At 56.9% G+C, this 11,959-nt stretch overlaps 1 protein-coding gene across 3 annotated transcripts in view; it reads right to left on the bottom strand.

Annotated features, from left to right (window-relative positions):
• SYNE3 (spectrin repeat containing nuclear envelope family member 3) overlaps positions 1-11,959 on the bottom strand; it is a 110,833-nt gene that overhangs the window by 32,826 nt on the left and 66,048 nt on the right. For all 3 annotated transcript variants that reach the window (XM_006165369.2, XM_006165370.3, XM_027767077.1), the window contains exons 5-7: positions 6,004-6,165; positions 4,644-4,991; positions 963-1,099 (exon numbers count right to left, since the gene is read on the bottom strand). In XM_006165369.2, coding sequence (XP_006165431.1) covers positions 963-1,099; positions 4,644-4,991; positions 6,004-6,165 — 647 coding nt within the window. The remainder of the gene's footprint in view (positions 1-962; positions 1,100-4,643; positions 4,992-6,003; positions 6,166-11,959) is intronic.

Raw genomic sequence — 11,959 nt, 5'->3', positions numbered from 1 at the left:
ACAGACGGCAGCCCCGCTGCAGGCCCACCAGAGGCTTTGCGGAGGAGCTACGGAGACCCTAGGCTGGCACCGCCTGCCCCAAGCCCCTGGCAGAACAAACGGACCCGTCTTGACCTCTCGATGCCATCGTCAGGCTCGGCTAATTTCACAAATAATTGTCCACGTACATGCCCGGCCCTCTGCCGTGGACGACCTGCACCTGATACCTCAGTCAGAGAAACGCAGGGGTCAGGGCCCTGGGCCGGTGCGTGCACTGGGAACTCAGCCCCACCCCCAGGGGACCCAGGCCACCATCAGGACTTTGCAGCTGTGGGGCGGAGGCACGCAGCAAGGGTGGGCTCCCGTGTTCATTCTGAAGGCACCCCTGGGCCAGGCAAGGTGCGAGGTGCGCCCCAGCTCCGTGGACAGCTGCTCTGTGCTCTCTTGCCATGGCCAAGGCTCAGATGGCAAAGTCTGATGCGCAGAGAGCCTGGATGCACTGGAGCCCTGATGTGCTGAGAGCCCCGATGTGCTGAGTCCGAATGTACGCTTTGCCCAGCTCCCGGAGTGGCTGTTTGACCTGCCCTTTACTGAGCGAGGAAAGCGAGGAGACCGGAGGCCCTGCTGTGCCCGAGACCCAGGCTGGGCAGGGCAGGGAGAGGCAGGCCTGGGATGGTGCAGGTGCTCCAGTGTCAGGTCACCGGGAGGCAGGGAATTGGGTCTGCGTTTGAAAAGCCCTCCCGGTGCCTGACTCTCCCACTGTCAAGCCGAGTAGAGACCTGATGGAATGGGTGGGCAGGTGCTCAGCATGGAGCCACGCAACGCTCAGGCCTCCTGTGGGGCAGCGAAAGGGGCCAGCACCCAAGCCCGGGGTGGACCTGCAGCACGGGGCACCGGGAGGTGCAGGAATCACGTGAGTCCCCGGCTGCAAGAGCCAGCAAGCCCACCTTCTGGAGTCCCGCCCGCCCCATCTTCCCAGATACCTCTGGTACTCCTGGATGGCGGCCACCACGCTGTCCAGGAGCGGCTGCAGGTCGTGGGGGAAGACGATGAGCTCCTTCAGCTGGGCCTGCAGCCAGTGCACCCGGGGCTCCTCCGAGGCCAGCGCCACCTGCGTCGCCTGCAGCACGGGACAACGCCCCGGGGGGGAGGAGTGAGGCTCCATGCAGGGGAGGGTGTATGCAGGGGGAGTGAGGCCTGTGGGGGCCAGCCTGGGAAAGAGCTGTCATCAAGGGCCGAGGCTGGGGCCCCATCCCCGAGCTCCAGCCCATGACCTGGAAGGCCATCGACATGCGCTCAGTGCAGGGCAGGCCCAGCGGGGCCCCCACCCCAGCTCCCCTGCCCAGAGGTGGCCTCGTGCTTGGTGTTATCCTCCTGGTAACAGTGACCCTGCTCAGATCCTCCATTCGGGAGCTGGGCCTGTTCCAGTTGGACTTCCTTTGGGTGGTTGAAGGGTGTTTTGTTTTGTTTTGTTTTGAGAGGTTTTTGCCTTAGGGTGTGTGTACTCGCTGGAGAGAAAGATGGAGCCAGTGAGAAGGAAAGTGAGAAATCACCCCCTCAGGGGGATGGCCACACCATGTGCCTGGTGTGGTTTTCAAGCCATCAGGTCCGGGGTTTGAACCACAGTCAGCCGTGTGGGAGTCCAAGCAACATAACTGCTATGCCATCTACTAGCCCCCAGAGATTGGAGTTTTAAGCTCAAGGGGGAAAGCTCAAATCACGGGCTTTTCAGCAGTGGCTGGGGTAGGAGTGGCCACTGGTCAGACCACGGGGCACAGAATCTGCTGGGCCAGCCCTGCTGATCCTCAGAAATACTCCCATCCCTGTTGAGTTAGCAGCGCAACGACAGCTGAGAAGGGTTCACAGATTAAGCCGCAGTCGGTCTGCGCGAACCGGCAGCTTGCAAGCCATTCATGACGAAGTGTGCCCTTCAGTGCCCAGGCAAGCAGACTGGCCTGCAGGCACTCGGATAGGCAAGGCAGGGTACAGAGGAAGGGCAAGACCCTGGCTGCCCTGGGGAGAGCCGTCCAGACCACAGGCGCACCCACATCAAACCCAGGAACACCCAGGCCCCTCAGTCCCCAGGAGCTACAGCGTGAAGGATGCTGCCCCAGGCTAGGCAGCCTGGCCAGACCGGCTCCTCCAGGCTCCGTTTCCCACCACGAAATGGGTCAGCACCTCCCAGCTCTTACAAGCCACATCTGCTCCTACAATGCTGTGCTCCTGGCCCAAGACAGGGGCTGCCTGGAGCCACCTGGCCTCGTCTCTGAGCAACTCCCTGTTGCAGAAGGGCTGGGGGCCAGGTCAGGTGTCTGTTCCCTGCTATAGAACACATGGTGAGAAGTATAAACGGTAACGTGAGTGCTAGTTTAAGAACAGAAGTCGGGCCAGACAGTGGTACAACAGTGATGCAGCTGGACCTTCGTGGGAAGGTCCTAAGTTTGAGTCCTGGGGTCTCCCCCTACATGCTGGTGTACACATATCTGTGATCTGGGCTGGCTGGGCCTGGGCCGATCATGGTGTGGACATCTCAGTGGGGTGCTTCTCTCTCTTTTTCTCTCTCATAGAAGAAATAAGTAAACTTTAAAAAAATAAATAAGGGGGACCAGCAGTTGATGTCATGGCTGTGTCGCTGGGCTCCCATGTAGTCAACCGTGGTTCGAGTCCCGGACTCCATGGCTTAAACTCACGCCAGGCGCATGTGCGTGTGTGCCCAAGATCCCGAGAGGAGAATGGAGGAGAAGGGATTATGGCGTGGCCATACCCCCTGGGGGGTGATTTCTCGCTTTCTATCTCTCTGTCTCTGTCGAACGCATGCGCCCTCTAGCAAAAACCTCTCCAAAATAAAATAAATAAGGAACAAGGGCCAGCTGGTGGCATGATGATTAAAGTGGCTAGATCCCACATGGCTGACTGCCCAGTTAGAGTCCTGGACCCAGAGGTTTGAAAACCATGCCAGGCATGTGTGCATGCAGGCCTAAAATTCCAAGAGGAGAATGGAGAAGAAGGGATTGCAGTATGGCCACCTCCCTGGGGAGGGGGATTCTCGCTTTAAAATAAAGAACTGTAATTCCCTGTTACTGATTTCTGCTTCTATGACTTGACGGTATTGAGGTAACAGCTGAGTCAGGAGGGGCGGAGACCCTGGGGGAAAGCAGTCAGCCTCCTGCTTCAGGGAAGTTTCCCTGAAACACAGTCTACAGGGTAGGGGGTGAGGCTGGCTTTCCCCAGAGGTCTCTGAGGTGGGAAGGGGCGGGCTTTTGAGCACCGCCTTTTGGGCAGACACTATTCTAAGCATTTTTCCATTTTCACATGTTCACAGGGCAAGTGTGAGGTCCTACTACTGTCACCCCGTTTCATAGCCCGCTGAGGTTAAGTCACTCTCCCGAAGCTCTCCAGTTGGCAATGGGAGGAACCAGGACTTGAACCCAGACAGTCTGGTCCCAAGTCCCTGGCCTTAAACCACAGCACCACACCGCCTTCATGATTCTTCCGTAGGAAGACGACCATTGCAGGGTGGTCTGGCCTGCCATGACGCTGACCGGCAAGAACGCCCTGCCGGGCACACGCTGCTTCTCCTTACGGAGTGCCTGCTCCGGGCAAAGATGAGGGAGAAGGAGCAGGCGACAGTGGCGAAGGAGAGGCGAGGTCTGGCAAGGCCTTTTCTTTCAGAAAAAAGAAAGATTCCCGGGAACCAGCAGTTAGCGTAACGGCTATGTCGCTGGACTCCCACATAGTCGAGCACATGCGCCCTATAGCAAAAATCTCTCCAAAAAAAAAAAAAATGTTCCTGTCTTAGAAAAATCTGAACAGTCGTTTTCATATTATTACAACATGTGTATACATATGCACACACCTGCACACATATGCCTACATGTATGTCATTTCCTGATCCCACTATCTACGTCTGGAGTTTTCCTACTGCATGACTCTTCAGCATCTGGGACTGCGGAGTTGGCCGACCATGGTTCGAGTCCTGGACCTGGAGGCTTCCGGTCCCCTGCTCCCCCCCCCCCCCGCCTCTCTCTCTCTCTCTCTCTCTCTCTCTCTCTCTCTGTGTGTGTATGTATATGTCTCTCTCTGGTCAAATTAAAATAAATGAATGAATAAATAAAATTAAATAAATAATAATTTTTTTTAAAAAATAAAATAAAAATCCCAAATCTCTCTGACCACAGGCCAAACGTCCTGCAATTACACAGGGGAGTGAGGGGCATGTCCTCTGATGGACTCATCCTGCCCTTCCTGCCACGGGAATCTTCTGCTTGGCAGGACTCTCCTTGTGCTTACCCTTCAACGTCTACACTGGCATCCTTCCTTCTGATCTCGTATGTTCTGCTTTGCCTGCGGAGTCTCTCCCTCACCCCACCAATCGGGCAAGGGAATGGCTTCGAGCCTGACCTGGCTGCCCAGTCCACCTGGGACTCACCGTCACCAAGTGAGTCTGGAGTACTGGGGAGAAAAAAAAATATCTCCCGAGGCCTGTGTCCCATACAGAAAACAGAGACAAGACCCCAGCTTGTCTACCACTCACTCAGGGAACTTAGGAACCAGAGATCCAAGAAAATTGCAGTGAGTGCGTTTTAGGCTCAGGGTGGCTCCCACCACATACAGGCCCCCAGAGGCCCCGGCAGCACCTGGCCCGCCCAGCGAACGCTGCTTACCCAGGCACATCTCCAGCGAGCCACCAGCTCGTCCTCAGTCCCCTTCTTCGCCAAGGGCTCCAGGTCCTTCTGGGCCAGCCTCTGCAGGCTTTTCTTGAACTCGCCGAGCTCAGCCTTCAGCTGCCGGACCTGCTGCTCAGAAGCGTCCCTGGACTCGAGCAGGCCTCGCAGCTGCCCGTCTCCCTCCTCCCAGAGGGCCCGGAGCTTCTTCAGAACGTCCCGCATCTCCTCCAGCTCTCCCGAGATCTTCTCTGCACCCAAAGGAGAGGTGTTCTGGATGACACCCACAGACTGCTCCTCCAGCCTCTTCAGAGACTCCTCGCCCCTGGGAAACTCTTTGGCAATGTCCTGACGGGGCAAGGGGGTGACAAAAACAAGCGTTTGCTGCATTGTTCAAAGCAGACCTGAGAACTTCACGTGGAACACCAGGTCTTAGGTTCCTGGTTAGAGCCTGAGGGGCATCCGAGGGGTGGACTCGGGGAATGCCCGCGCCGCGTGGGGACCTACTCCCTCCTGAGTCTTTCCCGAGCCATCTGAGAATGTCTGCTGGGTAATTCTGCCTCCAGCCCTCCGATGTTCGCTAATCTCCTCTCTAACGGAGGAGAGGCAGAGCCTTTGGCAACACCAGAGAAAACAACCTGCCGGCTCCTTGGGTTCGCTGTGCTTCTCTGTGTGGTTATCTGCTGATAACGAACGGGTGCAGACTTTTCCACTAGTGACGGCAATACGAGTTTTCTTCCTGAAGAAACGTCTACCAGCCGTGTAAATGGGAGTCCATTTAAATAGTACGGGCACTGCACAGTTGTGGCAAAACTGTCAAGTGGCTCTAGAATATCAAAGACCATCTGCATGTACACTTTACTCTGGGTGGCAGAGGCTCACTGGAGGCCATGCAGCAGGTGAGGAAGGCCAGTGTAGACTCGGGATCTCCCAGCTGCAGGCCTGATGCCTACACTGGGGCCCCTTGCCCTCAGCACTACTGGATCCCTCTTTGTTGGGGGGCTGTCCTATGCATTGTGGGGTGCACCAAGGCAATCCCCTGGCCTCCAGCTGCCAGCTGCCAGAGCAGCTCCCACCCCTAGGTGTGATAAATAAAGTCCCAGACATTGCCAGATGGCCCCCATTTGAGGCCCACTGGTCTAGACCGCGCTGCTATGACCCCGGAGTGCAGATTGCCCCACTGGCTCAGAGTGCCGGGGGCAGCTGAGGCCCCAGACATTCTGTACTAGATTTTAAGCTTCTTCTCCCGGGGAAGTGTGTTCCCAGATGCCTGGATCTCCTGTGGCCCCCAGCACCATCTAGTAAATACACCGTGAGCTCCCACAGTGGGCCCCTCGGGTGGGACCCAGCTGGGGCTTACCTGCAGCAGGGACAGGCGGTCCTCGGTGGTCAGTTGGCAATTCTGCCCCAGGCAGCCGTTCACCTTCTCCACCACCGCCCTCAGCCACTGCTGGAACTCGTCTACCTCCACCTGGTACTGCTCGTGCTCCTGGGCCACCCGCTCCAGCAGGTCCACCCGGTCCTGGGGAGAGGAAGGCCCGCCTACCATGAGAGTCCCCAGTACAGGCCGACCTGGCCTTTGAGGTCAGAAACCTGCAGCCTGCCAGGGTGTGTGGCCCGGGTGCATGTACGTGGCGATGGGGACCCTCACCCTTCCCTGGAGACAGAGATCCCGGAGGCTCTGTCTGCCTTCATAGCTGCATCCGGAGACACCTGAGCATGCTGGCGCTGGGCCTGTCACCTAACAGCCGACTTTCTCTCCCGCCACGCCCCAGGAACGGCACTCACAGCGGGCATGGTGACGGCGAAACCGCCATGCTAACTGCCACGAGCACTGCCCGTGAGCACCCCGCGTGTGCCGGGCACTGCACTGAGCCTGACACACACGCTCTCCTGAGCTCTCCTGACCACCCTGAGGGGTGATGCCGTTATCATCCCAGTCTGACAGACGGGGACACCGAGACTCAGAGAGGGACATGATGTGACCGAGGTCACCCAGCTAGAGAAGTGGCATGATCCAAACCTGAGAGGCAAGGCTGGGCTGAGTGGCATCCCCAGAGCCATTGCGCCGGTGTCCCTGGGGCAAGTGACAGCGGACAGGCTGTTCCTGCTATGACGTTCACAGCATGGACTGGAACCATGGCTGTGTTCAGCCAGTCCCACTGCAGGCCTGCACACAGGGGCAAGGTGATGCTCTGAGGGAGCTGACCTCTGGGAAGACGCCAGGGTCCCTGCTGTAAGACGCGCTCTCTCCCGGGGAGTGTTTTCCACTGGCCGCTGCACTGTCTCCTAAGCCCCTTGGTGGCTCCCCACTGCCCCAGGCTCACACCCCAAGTCCTGAATCCTGGCATTCAAGGTGGAGCCCCACCATGCATCTCTGATTGCGACTTGACCCCAGGCACCGTCTTGGCACAAAATTAAGCCTCTGCGCCATCCCCTCGCCTGGGCAGTGCGGCAACAGCAGCGCCGGCTGACTGGGGGGAGTAGATGCAGGGAGTCGCAGTACACAGCCCCGAGAGCGGCAGCTGGCAGTGGGGTAGCCGGCCCTCCATAACCCAGAGCCACTGTCAACCCTCCTGCTTTCCGGTGTTGTCACAGCCCCTGCGGGCACCCACCTGGCCACACTGGCCTCCAGGCCCCACCTTCTTCCTCTGAAGCTTTGCCCACTGCCCCGGGCTAGATGAACGGCCTTCCCTATGTTCCCGAGACACCCGTGCGGCTTGTCCGCCCACTGTCTACGGTCACCACTGCTGGGGCGGGGCCTGCATGCAAGCCCTCCCCGGGCCTAGCTCAGCACAGGTTCTACGGCTGCTTCCAGGACAAACCACCGAAGAGCAGAGTTCAAGGAAAGTCAGAAAAAGGGAAAGGGGAAACTCCCGAGGAAGCAGCTGTCCGAGCCTGGGACCTGACAACACGGTCTTATTCAGGCGGCCACCGGGAAGCCCTCCCGCTCTGCGAACGTCCCAGCTGGAGCTGGGAGGGCCCACGACTTGCAGCCCTCACAGACGAGGTGCCAGTGGCAAGTGTCGGCCTTGAGAATCATGCGCAGCCCAGGATCGTGGTCTGTGTCTGCCAGGGCCGCGTGGTGGCTGCGTTTGGCTTTGCCCACGCTGTGGTTTCTGTTACAGCACCTTGACCACTTCTGTGTACCCAGTGTCCTGGGCCACACGCGAAGGGCGGCTGTGCTCCAAAAGCTTTAATGAGGGATGCTGAGATCTGCCTTCACGGCACGTGCGCACGCCACGAAACATCACGATTTCTTGTCAGCCCCTGAAACACGTGAAACTGTTCTTAGCTCACAGGCAACAGAGTGAGGAGAAGGCCAGACCAGCCCGGGGCTGTGGGCCTACTGATCTCTGGCCTGTGCCCCACAGTGAGGCCGCGTCTGTCTGTGAAGCTAAGTCAGAGTTCTCCTCTGGGAGGACAGGAGAGTGGCCCAGACACTTCCCTCCCTTCTCCACACAGGCCTCCCCTCCTTTGTGAAGCTCCTCCCAGATCTAGAAATGCAAGGGGTCTCTAAAAAGTTTACAGAAGAACGGATATTGGGAAAGACAGATGGATAGTGTTCAAAAATTTTTGCATGAAAATAAACTCGCACTTAAATTCCATTTTCCATGAACTTTTGAAGCTCCTCATACTCATTATTTAAACTTTTGCAAGGCCAGCTCCCATAACACAGCCACAAAGCACTGAGGCAGAGAAGTTGGATCCCATAAGACAACCGCAGTTCGAATCCCCGATCCGATCGGCTTGAGGATAGGCAAGCTTGTGCAGGTCCAGGATCCGAGGGGCCAGAGGACTGGAGGAAGCAGATTGCGTGTGACCAGACCCTGTGCAGGATGCCTGTCTCTGTCTCTCTCTTGTCCTCTCTGTCTCACAGTTACCTACACATGTATATGCTCTAGCATGAATAAAGAAAAAGCATTTTAAAAATAAATAAATTGGGACCAGCAGTTGGCGTAATGGCTATGTCACTGGACTCCTATGTAGGCAGCTGTGGTCCAAGTCCCAGCCCCAGGGGCTTAAACTCACACCGGGTGTGTGTGCATGCATGCCCAAGATCCCGAGAGGAGAATGGAGGAGAAGGGATTGAGGCATGGCCATCCGCCCAGGGGATGATTTCTCACTTTCTGTCTGTCTCTCTCTGTCTTTCTGGCAAGCGCACGTGCCCTATAGCAAAAAACCTCTCCAAATAAATAAATAAACCTTTGCAATAATCATCACAGGTAGGAGGAAATATCCCCATTTTATGCTACTTCTTGATAGCCCCATTTTAGAGATGGGGAAGTCAAGGCTCATGACCAAGCCCTTCAGCGAGGAGCTGAGAATTTCTATCAGAACACAGGTGCAGGATGAGCAGATGGCGTAATGATTACATTACTGGATTCCCTCCCACGTAGTCGACCACGATTTGAGTCCCAGATCTGGTGTCTTAAAACTCACGCCAGGTGTGCGTGCATATATGCCCAAAATCCTGAGAGGAGAGTGGAGAAGGGATTGCAGAGTGGCCATCTCTCCAGGGGGGGATTTCTCACTTTCTGTCTTTCCAGCGAGTGTATGTGCCCTATAGCAAAAATCTCTCTATAGGAGACAAAGAAATCCCACAGGTGCTGTTTGAAATTGAAAGTGGCCCACAGGACAAAATGTCCCTTCGTGTTCCCCACCAGAGGTCCTGAGGACGGTGCTGGGGCTGCAGGCCCAGGCACTATGTGCATCCACCAAAGCCCTCCCAGAGCTTCCTCCCTCTGCAGGAGAGGCTCATTATGAAACCAAGTGGGTCAGGAATACCGAGCGGGTGGAATGCCTGGCTGACGCTGATGGTGATAAATGGGGCGGGAAGCCAGCTCTCCGTGCAAGTGCCGGCCTAGCCGTGAAGGATGAGGTGCTGGCACTCGGCGGAGTCCAGAGTAAATAAAAGTCTCCGCAATGGGGAGCAGGCGCTGGAGAGGCAGGCGCGGGCCGGGCAGGGATCCAGATGAGATCCGTGCCCGACATAACACTCAGTGCAGCCCAGCCATGACTGGAGCCCGGCGTGCAGCAGGGTGACGGGGTGACAAATGGGAGGGTGCTTGGCCTTCTCATTAGCCCAACAATTAAACCGTCTACGGCCGGGCAGAACTGTCAGCCATGTCAAAACCCAACTAATTAGATGGGCGGCGTGGATTTATGCCTCCGTGAAGGGCCATATTCCGGCTTGGAGTCACGGCCCAGACGGCGAGCTGGCCTTCTCTGAAGGCCTCTGGCAGGGTGGGGAGAACGAGGACAGTATTTGCCTGGCCCTTGAGAAAACAGAACCAGCGAATTCAAGCCACACACACACACGCACACACGCAAACACACACACACATAAAGACACCTGGCAGCTCCCGCTCTGCCTGCACTGTGCTTGCAAGTGCTTGGGGTGACGTCGGCTGGCGCTCGCCTCTCCGCACAGCCATCCCCTACCCAAGAATCTCTCTCTGGGGCTGGGTGCAAAAGCCAAGTCCAGAGGGCCCCCAGGGTGCTCTGTGGTCCTGTCTCCATCAACACCAAGGGCTTTGCCAACTAATAGGTTGGATGTCAAAAAGGGTGGCCCCTGGGACCAGCAGTTAGCATAATGGCTATGTCACTGGACTCCCACGTAGTCGACCGCGGTTCGTGTCCTGGACCCGGTGGCTTAAAACTCACACCGGGCGCATGTGCGTGTGTGCCCAAGATCCCGAGAGGAGAATGGAGGAGAAGGGATTGCGGCGTGGCCATCCCCCTGGGGGGATGATTCTCACTTTCTGTCTCTCTGTTTCTCTCTGTCTGGCGAGCGCAGGCACCCTATAGCAAAACAAACAAACAAACAAACAAACAAACAAACAAAAAACCCTCTCTCAAAAAAAAAGGGGGGGTGGCCCCTTAACTAGCAAGACATTGGAAACGGGCTGTCACTCAATACCCCAGAGACCCTCCCCAGCTGAGCTGGCCTGGACTCCAGGGAAGACTCCGGGACTGGTCTTTTCGGGCTGCCTCTTCTAAGGTGGGGGGACTGCCTCGGGAAGGTCTTTATTGAGAAGTGAGGTGTTCGGAGGGAGGGGCGAGATGACAAAGCAGGTGGCAGGGAGGCATCTGGGACATCCAGGATCTCTGGGGGCCATTGGACCACCACAGTCCCCTACCTACCTGGGACAAAACTGGTTGCTTCCCTTCACTGGGGTTGTGGGCTGGATATACCTAAGAGGCTGATGCCGGGCCGACCTCCCATGCTGCTGATAGGGTCTCAGAAGGGAAATCTCTTGCCAAGCCCCTCTCCGAGTTCGGCCCTCTCATAGCTCTGGGTCATCTAAAGGTCACAGCACCATCTGGGAGCCCAGTGGAAGCCCCAGCTCCAGGCCGAGAGAAGTGCAGGCTCACACAGCATTTTGAACTCAGCCTCCAGCTCCTCAGTCTTCACAGCCTGCTCTGCGAGAGGCGAGAGACCTCCACCCATGGCGTACCATGGCCTCCCACCCGAAAGCTAAATGTGCTCCTGTGAGAAAGAACAGTGCTCCCTAACCCTGGGACCTGGAGGGGAAGCTCACGGTCCTGGCTTTGGGCACCAGCTACACCGTGCAGGACCCAGTCAGCCCACAAGTAGCGTTCCGGTTCCAACTCCCCAGGCTCTGAATGGGGGTCAGAACTGACCAGCTCTGGAGACCCCGAGGGCTTCCACCCACCAGCTTCTTCTCCCGTACCATGGCCAGGCTCTCTCTCAGGGGAGACCCCAGCTTCCCGCCCCTGGACCGCCAGCCAGGCTTCCCTGGGGCAAACCTGGAGGCAAGCGCCCCCTCCTCCAGCGCTCTGGACCCCCTTGCAATTGCCCAGAACAGCCAGGACCAGAGGCCCAGAAGGTATAGCCCACCTGAGAGCTGCCTGGAACCCTGGTTCTTTCTAGTGGGCCACTGGTACTGCCTTGTGAAGATTACATGTATGTAATATAAAACTATATATATAAAACAATATATATAAAACAAAGGCCAGTAACATCTTCTCTATCTACTTTATAAGTAGGGCAGGAAAATCAGATGAGGTCAGAGATGCGAAGAGGCTTAGAAGATATTTGGGTCAGCAGGGGCATAGTGGTTAAGGCACTGGACTCCCACATGGCCAACCACAGCTGAGTTCTAGACCTGGTGGCTTAAAACTCAGGTCTGGCACATATGTGTGTGCACTCAAAATCCCAAGAGGAAAATGGAGGAGAAGGGAATGTGGCACGGTCATCCTCCCAGTGGGTGATTTCTCGCTTTCCCTCTCACTGTCTCTCTCTGTGTCTCCAGTGAGTACATGTGACCCATAGCAAAAAAAAAACAACA

This window comes from Tupaia chinensis, unplaced genomic scaffold (genome assembly GCF_000334495.1).
Source record: "Tupaia chinensis unplaced genomic scaffold, TupChi_1.0 Scaffold143913_1, whole genome shotgun sequence".
NCBI lineage: Eukaryota > Metazoa > Chordata > Mammalia > Scandentia > Tupaiidae > Tupaia > Tupaia belangeri.
This window is presented reverse-complemented; position numbering and strand designations above follow the sequence as displayed.